The sequence below is a fragment of the Oxyura jamaicensis genome, chromosome 1 (genome assembly GCF_011077185.1).
Source record: "Oxyura jamaicensis isolate SHBP4307 breed ruddy duck chromosome 1, BPBGC_Ojam_1.0, whole genome shotgun sequence".
Lineage (NCBI taxonomy): Eukaryota > Metazoa > Chordata > Aves > Anseriformes > Anatidae > Oxyura > Oxyura jamaicensis.
Window position 1 is genome coordinate 149,272,402 of NC_048893.1, and position 14,884 is coordinate 149,287,285.

General features: G+C 44.5%; 1 protein-coding gene and 1 long non-coding RNA gene across 2 annotated transcripts in view; both read right to left on the bottom strand.

The window, feature by feature from the left end:
* Positions 1–14,639, bottom strand: part of CLYBL (citramalyl-CoA lyase) — a 157,413-nt gene extending 142,774 nt beyond the window's left edge. The window contains exon 1 of the mRNA XM_035318712.1: positions 14,571–14,639. Within this exon, the coding sequence (XP_035174603.1) occupies positions 14,571–14,623 (53 nt within the window). The 5' untranslated portion in view covers positions 14,624–14,639. The remainder of the gene's footprint in view (positions 1–14,570) is intronic.
* LOC118162524 lies at positions 11,496–13,304 on the bottom strand. The gene is made up of 2 exons (XR_004748498.1): positions 11,824–13,304; positions 11,496–11,736 (listed from the first exon to the last, which is right to left on the bottom strand). It is a non-coding gene; the product is annotated as an uncharacterized LOC118162524 (long non-coding RNA).
* Positions 14,640–14,884: the final 245 nt, after the last annotated feature.

Consider the following 14,884-nt stretch of genomic DNA (forward strand, 5'->3'; position numbering starts at 1 on the left):
AAATAAATAAATCCAAGCAAATTTTCCCTATATTCAACAGCAAAATCTGGAGGAAGGAGGAGCTTTCAATTATCACCTTAGAAAACGTATAATTCTTTTCAGAGAGCACATCCTGTATTAAAAATCTGTCTTGGTCTACCAGAAAAGCGTGTGGCTATATGCATGTTTTCCTAGCTACATTCAGTTCTCTTCAAAAAGACATCCTCCAGAATAGCACTCTTTAGGGACAGTGTTTCAGGGTTGACAAGAACATTAAACCATATTATAATTATCTCTTCAATGAAAACACGGCTTTGTAGCGGAGGCAATGCACCGTTCTCAAGGCGAGTGTTATTAGGCTGTATGTGTTTTCTTGGAAGGAGATTCATGGAAAGAAAAAAGCTTTATAATTTACTGCAAGGAAAAAAAACACAGAGTACATGTCATGCATAGCAAAAGGGATTTTACAAAGAAGCTACTAAGTTGAGTGCCTCACTTATCTTCGAGAATGCTTGTCCATAGTAAGCGTGGGGATCGGTTTAACACAAGCTACAATATACATATAGCATACATTCAATTTTCTGTGACCATTCAGAGGGATAACTGCAAAAAAAATTGTCTTTAAAGTAAGGGAAATATAAAGCAATTGCCTCCTATGCCATAAATGAGCTCTGTCTCATTCTTTTAGAGGTCACCACTGAACAGCACGCATTCTTATCGCAGTACAGATAATAAAATCTTTTTCTTAACACGAATACAAAGATTTCCTAACCCTTTTTTCCACATTTTATATATACTATTATACTATTTTCTATTATACTATTTATACTATTTTCTAAACTGAATCTGCAAATTAGAAAGCATCAGTACTGAAACGGTGAGCAAAGTTGCAAACTTCACCAAGAAAATCCTAATACCTTCTTAAAGGACCATATTTAACACGCATATGTATACACATTTTTCACACATGCACATTTGATTTCTTCTTTAAAAAAATAGTATTACTGGTTTACAATACTTGTGCAGCACCCCGAATTATTTTAAAATAGGAATTTTCTTCTTGCTTGCGAAAACAAGGCTGCAACTTTTTTCTTTATGTTAGGAAATAGATAGACATTTCCGATTTGAATCTTAAAAAGGACTGGAATACAGAAAAGAAACAAATGATGTTAGCCAACAGTTTAGGTACACTCTGGACGTGGCAAATGCTGACAATATTATGAAAAACATGTGCACAGCCTGCTAATGGAGAATTGCAAAGCTGTGGCATTTCAGTTGTGCGCATGCAAGCACAGGCGCACGCAGGCGTAATCACAAAAGACAACAGCCCCAATAAACAGCTACCAAAAATATACCCCGTTGGCCTAATACTAGACACAACAGCTTGAGCATTCTTATAAAAAAAAGTCAGAAACTCACCAAATCCTGGTTTTAAAAGCAATGATAGGTATCCAGAGAGAGCGCATTCTGAACAGTCAATTACTTTCACATTTTGTCCCAGGACTTTAAAAGTTAAAGGCATAGTTCTGCCAATTGTGAGATGCCCCATCCAGCACAGACCACCCACAACTACTGATTTTCCATCTGGTGAACAAAACAGACATCTCCCTAATTATTTTTAAAAAGGTTTTTTTTCCTAACATACTTCCTTTATTTGTCTGTGACCTGGAACTTAATGGAAAACCTGGTAGATGCCAACCTCATTTCTTGTAATGAAGCATCTTATTTTCCCTACTTTAAGCATGCTTATTTAGAGGCTGTTTAATAGAAACTTATTGCCGAAGCTGATCTTTGATAGGACCTAAATTGCAAAATAGTTTGAAATTAGAACAACTTTATATCTAACCCTAAACGGTCTACTTAAACATTAACCATTAGAAGTTCTTCCCTTAAACCAGCATATTAAAACAGAATGCAACTGGGTTTACAGTCTCTTACGCTGGGTTCCCATATTGCCAGTGTCAAAATTTATGCCTTTTTTCAGCAATATGGTTGCCATTGCCAGCACCACACTTATAAATGCCAACTGTAATTAAAATCTGGCACCTTATACAAGCATTAAACTCGCTTAAAGATTTTTTTTAAAAAATCTTTATTTTAAAATATTCCTTGCAGTGTATGCAGGCGTTAAAAAAAAAAAAAAAAAAAAAAAAAAAAAAAAAGTTCTTAGTCTGCCAGTTTTAGGAACATCACAAAAAACGGTCCAAGTTGTCCAGACAATTGGTCTGGAAAAACCTATACACAGTGCTTATCTTTCACAGAGGATGCACGCAGGGGAGAGATGGCAAAACCCGTGTTTTACTTGAGAAGGACTCTAAACAGGTAGCACCCCCAAAAGTCTGGAATCCAGCAGACGGATGGGGCAGGTACCACACAGCCTACACAGCAGCCCTGTTTGCACTGCCTGTTATTGTTCAGTCAACACCGAAAGTCTCTCTGCTCTCACAGTGAAAGACAAGGGAGGCAGATGACCGCCAAAGGGAATGGAGGCCAGGCTGCACCCAGAGCATTTTCGTATTGATTGTGGTATTGAGGCAAGTGCCTGTCACTGGGCTTCTTCCTTCTTATGTGCCCTTTGCCCCAACATTGCTTTGCCTGCAGCAGTGGGCAGAGGCTCCCCGCTAGGAAAGCCCTCTGCTGCACACCCCAGCAGGGGAGGAGTGACCGCGAGGAGGCTGAGGACATACAGGAAGACACAGGGTTGTCTTGGAGAAAGATTGTGGGGTAAGAGGGGGAATGGGGAAACGTCACGTCCAGCAAGATTTCCAGCTGTATATTCAGTCTGTTTTCTCAGGTACAAAGCTGGCTTATTGACATCTGCTGAAGATGAAGGAGCTGTTTGTTAGAAGCTGAGACTCACCAAAGCTACCCCGCATGGCCTGGAGGGCAGAGAGCATCTCAACTGCATGGCACCGGAGCACTCACACAGCTACTTCTTGGGCTGGCGGCACTGGGCCAAACTCGTCCCCACTGCCCCGGTCCTTAATCCTGGCTAGTCAGCAGCAGAAAGCAACATGCTGTGGGAGCGCCTCGATGGGAAGGGAAGAACCGACCTCCACAGGAGCACTGCCAGCTAAGACCGGGGGGCGGGAGGATGCGTGGTGGTACCAGGCCAGGACTGAAAACATTATTTTCTCCACTTCCCTGAGTCCACTTCTTTGGCTGAATGTCCAGATCCTTATGTCAAACGTGCACTTATGTTCATTTTCAGTCATGGGTACCTCAGTTATCGATGATTTGCAGCAGGATCAAGTCTTCTAAGCCACTTATTTCAAAATGACGAGTTAAACTACCAGGCAGGAAACCTTGAGTTAAATAATTAATTTGAATCTTGTTTTCCCATTTATACATTTTAGTTATTTTCTTGAAGAAAGGTTAATTCTCAGTTTGTAACCACCAAAGTATGTTGCTTTGTAACTAAATATAGCTTTTACACTAAATTTGGCACTTCTTATTGCTAGCCAGAAGGACAGAGTAGCTCTACTGATATCTATTTAAGCTTTTCGATACCTCATTATACATTTTTTCAGATTTTTTTTGTTTGTTAGAAAATCATGGATGGCACAATTCCTGTTTACAAGCTGATCCCTTTGTGCTCACGTATGATACGCATTTGAATGTAAACTGGAATGCAACTTAAAATGTAGAGACATGGTTTATCACTTGCATTGCACTGCTGTAAACAGGTTAGCCTTAATGAGGAAAAGTATAAATTGTGGTTTGTTTTTTCAACTGAGCTATTAAAATAACTCAGCATTAGCTGGAATTACCACCAATCTAGAAATTGGTCATAACATCCTTCAATACTGTAGTATTACAAAATCTAATCCTCTCATAATTACCTTTTATTCACAGATTGGTAGAGAAGAACAAGCTTTTCCGCTTCTTTCAACTCCCAATTGGTCAAGTTTGAATGAATTAATCATTTAATTGAGCTAATTGAGTATCCTGAAGAAAATATTCTCTTGGTACTTGCTCAAGAGACAACGGATCTCAAAAGCCACCTCAGTACTTCAAACAACTCAAGTATCCAGAGTTTAGATGCAGCCCTTTGGTAGCATATTCATTTTCTGGTTAATCTTGTTCAGGAATATGAGTGCTGAGCTCCAGCAGGACAATCACCTGCTAATAGCATGCATGTTAGACACAATACTGACCTTAAAGACAAATTGACTTAAATGAACTCTGTATCATTTCAGATATACTCAAAGGGAGTCTTTCTTGCCTGTGTAAATAAAACAGTAACTTCAATTTTGTTTTGGAATTCAAAATCTGGAAATGCCAAGTCACCTTCCCCACTCCTAGCATGCCTTTGTGCAAGCACTGTTTTTTCCTTTCTTTTTGATTTGTAGTATATGGAACAGGCTTTTTTATCCATTCCAAATGTTTTAAATCACTAAATCTGGACAAGCTTTTCTCTATTGTAAGATTCCATATCAAAACGAAGAAATTAGGAATTTCCACACCATGTTTTGATATATAATTTTCATTTCTTTCCAGCAGTCCTGTGAATATGGGTTATCATGAAGCAGGGCAGGAGCTCCAGGCTTGAGAATGTTCAGATGGGAAGGAAGAAGCACTACGCGTGCTCCTGTGTACTTGTCAGAAGAGGTAAAGGATGTGGGTGGAAAGGAATGCCTTTAATTTTTAGCCCCAGAAAGCTCTACAGTGTCAAAAGCTCTGCATAGGGTTTTGTACTTTCAGACAGATGTGATCCATTGCAACCAAACTTCTAGAGAGCTGAAGAGTTTATGTGGACTCAGCCTTGCCGGGAAGACACTTTTCCTCTGAAAATGAGATTCTTCCTCTGTCATTATGGAGATGGGGGAAGAAGACCAATTCCAGTGGTAACCTTTCAGAGGAGAGCCACAGCCTTCACCTTGTGACGGGCACTGTTTAGTACCCCTGTGCTCCCAAGCAGAACTTGATGTGCTACAGAAGTTACGAAAATAATTGGTGTAAACTGGTGAGCTGACAACAGAAAAGGCAAGTTCTCTTTGATGCTGAAACATGCTGATGTACTTAAGGCATGACAAAAGTAAACAAACACGTAGTATGAGAGGGGTGCTCAGATTAAACGAGTACCACGGGTGAGAAAATGCAGTTAACCAACAGCAAAAACCAAAGAGGGGGGGAAAAAGCAAGAGCAGAGACCAGCATGCTGCTGCAACACAGAGAAAGAGATGGTTGGAGATTTTTGCCATCAGTCTGACCTTGGCAGAGCGGTGACTGGCATCACCAAAATTTGGCTGACCAGCTTCCAAATGGCATGTGAATGCACCTGCACAACAGCCCTGATGGGATGATGAATATAGAAGTGGGTGAAAGAGCTTAAGGGAAGAAGATTCCTGGAAGAGATGATTATCCCCCTGAAGATGAGGTTTACTGATCCAACACCATTAACTTTCAGAAAAATTAAAATAAATAACTGCAGAAGTCTCTTGTAAAGACAAAATTGAACTCCTAGGAAAGGACCAGCTCTGGAGGGAAACACAGAATTACACTGACCAGGCTAAACTAGATGCAGCGTCCTGGTAGATGATAGAAGCTGAATTACACAGTACTTCTGAACATGCTGTGTGTATTCCAGGAGGATAGGCTGAAAACACAGTCTCAACAGTTCAACTTTTAAACAGAAGAAAACTAACAAAAGACAAATAGGGGGCACCATTGTGGGAATGATTTTTTTGTCTGCTACATTTCATTTCTCCGTGTTTAACGACCTGTCTATACCTAAGAACACTGCGACCAGACGAGAATGTAAGTGCATCATATTAGTGAGATAAATCTCGGGACACAAACCAACACGAGCCTTTCCTTTATGTTCTGAGCAATAAAGCTGCTGCGGGGTGAGGAGGGAGCAGGCAGCAAAGTGAGGGGGTGAGAAGGGAACTGGCCATTAACTTATCAATTCCAGGCCTTGGCTTTCTAATTGACAACCTCAGGGCTACTTTCATCACTTGTCGACTTCAAACCCACACTCAATTTTTCCTTTAGATAATGATGCAACTGTAGCATAACGGTGTTTCTGACATATTGCAGCATGTAGCGGTAGGAAGATTTCCTCGGTAGCTTAGTTTAACAGGAAAGAAAAAAAAAAAAAAAAAAAAAAAACTGTTAAATGTGTTTCACATCTATCAACTCAAAGAATCGGTAAGAAAACAGATTTTATACTTCCAGTAGCTGAAGCCAGCATTTTGTATTGGCTCAACCCAAAGTGCCTCAGAGTGCTTCAGTAAGTTATAGATTCAACAACAAATAAGCTGATGCTTAATACAATAAACCCACAAAGTACTTGTATGTAAAGCCTGAATAAAAGAACTCACAAAAACTAGAAATACGCTACGGACCAGAGAGCTTAAATTAAAAATACCACAAAAATAATACCACTGTCGAAACACCACCTAGAAATATATTTTTCTCAAAGAAAATACAGAAGTAACAGCGTTGCAGGAGTGCTGTTACAGGCACATCCTTACAGACAGCTGGAAAACCCTGACTCGAGTCCTCCTGCAGGAATCAAAGCAGTCCACTGAAGGCAGCCAGTCCCTTTGTGAAGAGTAAGGTCCGATCCTAAATAGGTTTATCATATTTTGATGACAAAGAAAAAAACAACAACTAAATTTAGTCAAGTAACAGCATGTCCACAGCCAACAAAGCACCTGGCTCTAACATTAACAGTCATGTAACTGCCTTTTAATAGTGGATATAAAGGCTTGAGTCCTGCAATCAACTTTGCAAGGGCCCCGGGGTCATACTAAACTCCGCACAGTATCTGGGGCCCTGAGCACGTCAATCGAGGCAACAAAAGCAGCGTAAGAAAACAGAATAATACAAACACACCTCCAAATATCGGCTGCTTCTCTGGATCCTATAAACTTGGTACAGAGGGGTGGCAGCTTGGACCCTATGCCATATCGCCCCTTGCTGCTGAAAATAACGCACGTGAACACGTAGATGCTGAATTTGTGCCGATTAGCAAAACAAAGGTGCTGCCGGCAGACGTGACGCGCAGTCAGCTCTTGTCTTCATTGAAATTTAGGTTCTGATTGTGCAAATTGGCACCCACATAATTGCAGTCAAGGAACTTTAATGAGGCTGTGAGTAGTTCAGCTTGCATTGCCTGAAGGAGAAGAGTTCAGCCCCAGCAATTTAGGGTTATAGATATGGATGGCTAGTTCCATAGCATACACTTGGGAAGTTTTCAGCCTTGACCCTAACTGAGCGAACAACAGAACGAAACAACCAAAGTCCTCCGCCACCACAGCTGACATCCCCAGGCATTAATTGCTCTGTTTTTGTCACACACACTTGAAGCATACCAGGGGAGCAAGAAGGGGAAACAGTGCCTGTTGGGAGGACCAAGACTAGGCTTCCGTTTCCTTGGGCTGCCGTGCGAGCGCCTTTCAGGGTTTCTAGATCCATAAGACTGAGGCGTGTTCTTCATCCTGCAGAATGCATTCATTGCCTGTTGGGCACTGTAGGGATTCATTTCGTGCAGATTTGATGTGCTGGCGTTATCAACCACTTTGGTGAAGACCTCCTTTCATTCCAAGTGTTGGGCATGCTGCCGCTGCTGTTCCTCAGACGGTAACGAGGTGAGAGCTCTTCCTACAAAGTGCCTGGCCCACAGCATGGGCAAAGTTCACCGCCCTACAAAGTTGCAAAATATTATTGAGAAGTCAAGGGAAACATATTTTATGGCCAAATTAGCAGCTCAGCAAATGGCTGGCTATAGTGGGAAGGCCAGAAAGCCAAGAGCCAGGCACAACAACTGATGGGGTTTTTACTACAATCGTTCCCCATTATATTTTGGGGCAAAAGACATACAAACCCAAGAAGTACAAAAATTCAGGCTACTGTATTAACTCTTAGAGGCAGGTGCTTTTCAATTTCTTAAAACCAATACCAACCACCTTTGCAATTTTGACACTACAGCCAGCAGTACTAACGGGTTACCTTTCAGAGCGTGGAGTATAAGTTTTACAAGCCTGTTTTGCCTTCCTGCAGGCGCTTTGAGCTTATAAATGGCACCTTTCAGTGTCCTGAATTATGAAGGGCAGCTAGTCCTGAATTCTCCTGTCGCTTAATGATCTCACATAAAATGAGGTCCACAAAACTTTTATTACCCCTGCAGTTCAAATTCACAGGTGAAGAACCACCAGGGAAAGGATGCGGACGTGTCTCTTGCTTTTGCTCCCCTAATTTTCCAGGTGCAGAAAAGCTCCCCACTCAGGCTTTAGCAATCAGTGAACTCTCAAAGCGTAGCGTGATCTAAATAAAAAGCCTGAAGTCTGTTACCCCCAAAAATACAAGAGAATATGAGGGGAAGACACGTGAGAGCAACACACGCTAGCATCAAATCTAGGTTAAAGACATGGATGTAAAAATTATTCTGCTTCTCCAAAAAACTATTTAAGTATTTACTTACGATCTTTTGTTTTCCACATAGCTTTATTCACTCGTTGCCATTTAGTGTATCTGACACTCAAGAATTGTAATAATATTTAATTAAAACTTGAATTGGTTCCTTCCCTGTTCTCGAATTAACACCCGAAGTTTGGAAAACACGCTGGACCTCAGCAGTCAGACTGAAAATTCAAAAGAAAGCCTTTCCAAAAAAATAAAGGACTTTGTTTGCTACAAATTACTTCTGCATTTATATAAAGATTTAACGATTCATGGTATGCCAAATTCAGTGCTAATGAGTTTTGGGTTGTGTTTTTCGTTTTTGTTTGATTTTTTTTTCCTGCTAAAAACAATTACTAGAGGCCATTCAAATGCCACTGCATAAACCAGGAAACCTAGTAAAACTGTAGGTAAAATTGGCATTTTGTTTCAAGCGTGGCTCAGGAGTCCAATTCGCTTGTTGGCGAGCTGCATCTTTCAAACAGCTCTTGCATCTCCTCCAAAAAAGAAGCAGGGTAAGATGCTTTTCAAAAAATGCATCCGCAACACTCTTTAATTAAAAGCAAAAATTAAATAGCAAAACCTCACCATTTAATTCCAGCATTCCAAGGATGAAGGATCTTAGCCTTTCTGCCTCCCTCTCCACTTTCCAGCGAAAAGTAGACAAATTAGCAGAAACATAAGCTCTTCACTCTCAGTACCTCTTCAGAGAATAGACGTGCCCATGGGAGCTTAAAGACCTTCCTGGAGAGCGCTATTAATCTTGCTCCTAACAGTGTTAGTATTTTTAAAGCCTATTAAAACACTATCTAGTCATACCAGTGCAAGCCTTGCTTTTTCGTGACCTGGTTTCAAGAAACAAAAAGTCAGTGGAAATTATACCCAATTACGTTTCTTTGTTCAGTATGCAGACCCCTGTCCACCTACAGTAGGAAATACAAATCCAACACGGGCATTCCCCACCAAATGGTGCCATCCACCACATGTTGGTGCTTCGGCCTAGTGGAAGTGCCGTGTTTAGCTGGCTTTGTTCAGCCCCTCTCTCGCTGCCCATGGGCCTAGCCACCCTTTCAGGAACCTACAAATAATTCAAACCTGATTTCGCCCTGGGTGTACCATTCCTGCCCGGCTGCGGAGGAACTGCTCCCTATTGACACCACTGCAAGTAAAGTCACAATCAATCCCTTTGACTTCAGCCTTCCGAGTAACACATGCACTACTCCAAAGGCTTTCCGATGACTTTTTAAGTGAAAACATCCAGGACGTCGTGGGTTTGAACACATCAGCATAGCTATTTCCTAGCAGCTGATAAGACGAAAGTTAATTATCATCGCCAGGAAATAGAAAGCTTTCTGTGATGAGCTAATCTTGTTATGCATATATTCAGTATTTCCCCTCCTTCTCTAAATAGCATTCACCAACTTAAAAAACAACAACAACAAACACAGAAAAACCACCCCCACCCAACAGAGTGAGCAAACGGAAGATATTCACACTACCCAACCCTGCTCTCCAGTTCACCCCCAAAATCCCGTTGACAATTTCAAGAGCGGGGAATGAAACCCCTTTATTACCAAGCCCGCAGCAGATAAAGCAGTAATTGTAGTTATACAGTATTGGAAGTGTAGCTACAACATAGCGTGACAGCTTGTTAGTGTTGAAAATATATAAGCTCTTTGTAATTGTGCCTTTGGAATGCCATCTGTCTTGAATTAACATCCACCTGGGATCATGTTTCGATGACCAATATGGACAGATTACTGGAACTTTAAAACCTCGCTTTCTTTGTAATTGACATTTAAACTGTTTGAAGTTTCTCATTAAGTCCTTTTTTACAAATTAGGTGCAGATGTATAAAGCTAAATGTACAGTACTAAGGGAAATTAGGTCACCTGAAAGCTCAATAATAAAATGTATCTATTAACTGTTTAAATGCAGCGAGTACATTAAAATTTAGAGATCAGCTTTATGCTCCAAATTCTTCAAAGTTTCATCATTTCCCTTTCATCGCTGCAGAGCCCCTCATGCCAACCATTTTTAATTAAAATGGCAGAGAAGAAAGCAGGTTTGGCTGCTCAGCCCACGACAGCAGGTCAACCCGGGCCCGCGAAACGGAGAAGGCAAGGCAGGGTGCCCGTTTCAGGGGGACAGGTGAATCCTATTTACACCAATGGCACCGGGAGAGTTCAAGGGCACAGGGAGAAGTGAGGGGCGATCGGGTGTGTATGGCCAAAGGCCTGTTAGCCCCCCCCCTCCTAGCCAGAGGTCTCTCGGGATAAATCAGGACGCAGCCTACATGAAGTGCACAACTGCAAACCCCTTTGGCACCACAACTAGCGCGTCGTTTCCTGACGTTATGCCAAGCGGTGTAACCTAGCTCGGCCCTGCTCCTAAGGACGGAGATGTGAGGGAAGAAACTGTCTTCTTCTAAAAGCTGGTAAGCAAGATGAGTATGCTGTGAACCAGACCCTTTATGCATGCTTAGACTAACTTATTTCCCTTCAAGCATACTGTCTTCAGTAACGCTAGCTATTACAACAATTTTAAGAGCTTTTCTTCTTGCGTCCCCTCACGACCCTACTCTGGGAAGCTACCAGAGCTCTTTGCAAAGGAAGCGTGAACTTTCAGCTGGCTACATTTCTGCTGCTTCCAATAAGCAGCCAAGAAACTTTTCTGTGATGCCGGCTGTGTATCTGTGTGAGGTGGACAAGTGCATTGTGAACGGTGCCAGGACAGGACAGATCCCAGGTCCCTTATAAACAGGGTCTTTCTCCGTGCTCAGCTGCACTTCTGTTCAAGGGGGAATTCAGAGAGAAGCAATGTGTGTTTTTAAAAGAAAAATGAAACCTGCCTGTTTGCAAGCAGACGGCAACAGCTGGGAGAGAACAAACTGACCAGCATGTTACAGCCAGGTGACATTCTCCAGGAGGGGACAGCACAACTCGCTTGGAAAGGAGAACAAGACAGAGGAGTACCTCATTTGCTGCTCACGCCTAATGAGAGAGACAAAAAAAGTGTACCTGTAACTAATTCTGGTTTGCTCAGACACTTTATGACTGATGGCTTCTGTCTCGCTAACACATCCCCAAAGGCAGGTAGAGGGCCAGGCAGGACCTCTGAGGACCGCGCTAGCTTTACACGGCCTAGTTGGGGTGCCAGCGGTGATTAGCTGGATACGCTTGGCTCTGCACCCTGCTTCTCATTAGCATTAATTAGCTAGAATCATACCTCTGCTGCTGCCAGGACGAGAACTGGCTCAGGCAGTAGTTTCACAGCCCTTAATACTGAATAAGGAATTGCCAAGGTGTGCACTGGGGCATTTATGTCAGCCCCATGTCTTCCTGCCAGCTGTAGAGGAGAGCAGAGACTGGCTCAGCATAAAGTCAGAGCAGCACAGACACCTCTAGGTGCGACATATATACCATGTATAGCCACCCTAAGCCTTGATATTAGAGAGCTCCATTGGGTGCATCCCCAGGCAGAGGATCCCAACACCAGGGACTCGATTAGTGGTGTGAGAGGCGTCCCTCCCCTCCCCGATGTGAGCCACCATCAGGTTCTGCCTGGGCAGCAACAAGACAACGCTGCTTTAGGTGAACCAAAGTGACCTTGTAGTAAAGCAGATGCTGTGGATGTTTCTCAACAACTCTGCCTGACAAAGTGTTTTTATCACTAGAAAGTCATGCTTTCAAATAAAATTCACCTCAAGGCCGTTATCTTGAAAGACACACTTAAAAACGTGTAGAACATGAAGTGATTTTTTTTTTTGATAAAGGTTCAGGAAAGAAATCCCTCACAGACTTAACACTTTATTGATATTCTTGGTTATAGCTCTACACACGCACAGTGCGATCAGCTGCCTGTAAGGACCGTGATTCATGTCTTTCCATTTAAATGTTGCAACAAAGAATAAAATTATTTCACAAGTAACAAAGGGGAACCCTTTAATTTGCTAGAACAATTTCAGCTCCCATTGCATTAGCACCCTCCAGTGTCCAATCCATGAAAAGCATCATCACTACTAATTTGCCAAGTAGTCACAAACTTGTCTTGCGAAACCCAGCATGAAGCAGCAGTGGGCTCCTGGGAGGGCAGGTGAGAAGAAACTCCCAATGCTGTAAATACTTTTTATTCCGAGGGTAGACACTGTAGGTGACCAACGTACAATCCCAGAACAAGAAGTGACGTGGGCTTATTACTAATGCTGCATTATCTCCGTGCAGACGTTCGGTAAGTCTCACCACACCACAGAAATCCATTACACCCACTTTAGTGACACAACGACTGAAGCAGCGCTCCGCCAGCGGCACTCCTGAGGCTTCTGTGTTCGTAACAGTCGTGCTCATGCCTGCACCTTCGTACGACACGCTGTGTCCATGCGGTATACTCCACGCTCTGTGGCACTCCACCAAGATGTAAGCTCAGCGATGCCGCTTTCACTTGACCTGGCAGAGGCACATGGATATACTTCTGCCTCAAACACGCCATGTAAAGAAATACACGTAAAAACACCTCTCGTACACGGGTGAAGGATGCAGTCAGGCAGCTGAGGGGCAGCCAGGTGATCATGCTTACATGCACCGTGTTCTTCTTCCACATCGCAAGTATCAAGCACAGAGAGAACCCTTCACACAGGTCTGTGGTGAAGAAAGCTTTCATATTCGATGCTTTACTGCAACACTGTCTGTAGAAGCACATTCAATGTCTTTATGAAAACGAGAACAGCTGCGTTTGTTACTCCAAAACAGCTGGAAGGAGGGTTTTTTGAAGTTTTCCCCAAGAAGAAAAGGATCTTTCCAAGGCAGGGAAGGCCAAAAGGCTCTGAAACGTCACAGGGGTGAGCACAGCCAGATCACACCAGCTCTGGGTACCATGGTTTCATCTCCCTGCTAGCAGCACAAACACTCCGACTGCACCCTCAGGCAACTTGTGGCGGTGACTTCGCAGGGACGGTAACATCCTCGGGAAGGGAGGGAGGTGGCAGCTGGAAAGGCAGCCACCCCACGCTGGTGGTACCTGCCGTAGCAAGGGCCTGAGCCCGATGGCGTGGCACCAAGTGAAGCAGGGTCTGGACCTGGTGGCACCTGCCAACGAGCAGGGAGCTGCTAATTAAATCCAACCAACACGTGCTTGATGCACGTGCCCGCCTTGTCTACATGCACTGTGGACTCCTCATCTCCCCATAAAGTAAATACAATTCCACGCAACCAGGAATAGCGAGCAAGGCTTGGCATTTATGATCCTGCACCAGCACGGCGGAGGGGGGAGGAAAGGCATTTGCATGTGTGCATCTCCTCCAGAAGCAGGCTCTAAAAATAAGCTGAAGGCGGGAGGCTGGAAAATGACCCTGGGTGCCCTGCGGGACAGCGTCACTGTGGGCAAGAAAACTTGACTGTGATTTTAGGTGCTCAGGCATGGCACAGACCAGCCCAACTCCCCCTGAGCTCCCCAAGAACACCAGCATCAACAGTGCGTGTTCACAGTGACATCTACGCTACAGGTATTAGACTACATACTCTTTTGTTAGTCAGCTATAAAACACTTACAGTATTATGGTCTCAGCAAAGAATTACAAGGATTTGGAACTTTTAATATTAAGCTGAACTAACACGTGAATGGCTGCCTAATGCAAGTACTGAAAATCGGCTTTCCCACTGGAAGTGCTGTTGAAAACCCCACCGAAATCAGCGCAGATGCAACGACCAACCACTGTGGCAGAAGTTGTTCCCTGCCTGGGGGTAACACCTGCAAGAGGAAAGCCTGGCATCAAAGCCACGCCAATCTCCAGCAAAAACGCGTGATGGAGGCCTCACCTTATGCCACTCAGAGCATGATTCTGCAAACTGACCTGTGCAGGGACCGGCTATTGACAGCGCAACTCCTTGTATCAACCTGCCCAAAGCCTGCGTGCTCCAGCAGCTATTCGCCCCCCAGACCAGGCTGCCCAAAGCCCCATCCAGCCTGGCCTCGAACACCTCCAGGGATGGGGCACCCACAGCTTCTCTGGGCAGCCTGTGCCAGGGCCTCACCGCCCTCACAGTGCAGAATTCCCTCCTAACCTCTAACCTAAACCTCCCCTCTGTCAGTCAGGGTCACACCAGAGCCCGCCCGCCCCGCAGCCCCCCGGTTACCGGCGGCACACGCCGGCCCCCCCCCCGCCCCGGCCCCTCCTCACTCACAGCCGCCGCCTCAACGCCCGCCTCGCCGCCGCCGCAACCGCCGCAACCGCCGCCATCGCCGCCTCGCCCCGCCCCGCCGCCGCCCATTGGTCGCCGAGCGCCGCCACTGCGCGGTGATTGGTCGGGAGGAGGGGGAGGAGGACGGAGGGGGCGTGGCCAGCGCCACGTGGGGGCGGGGGGACGCCCCCCACGTGGCGGGGACGGAGGGGAGGGGCGGGGAGGGGGCGGGGGCGGGAGTCATGAAGGGGGCGGGGCGCGCCGCGCGGTCGTTAGTGGCCGTTAGTGGCCGTTAGTGGCCGTTGGGGGGAGGCTCCGGC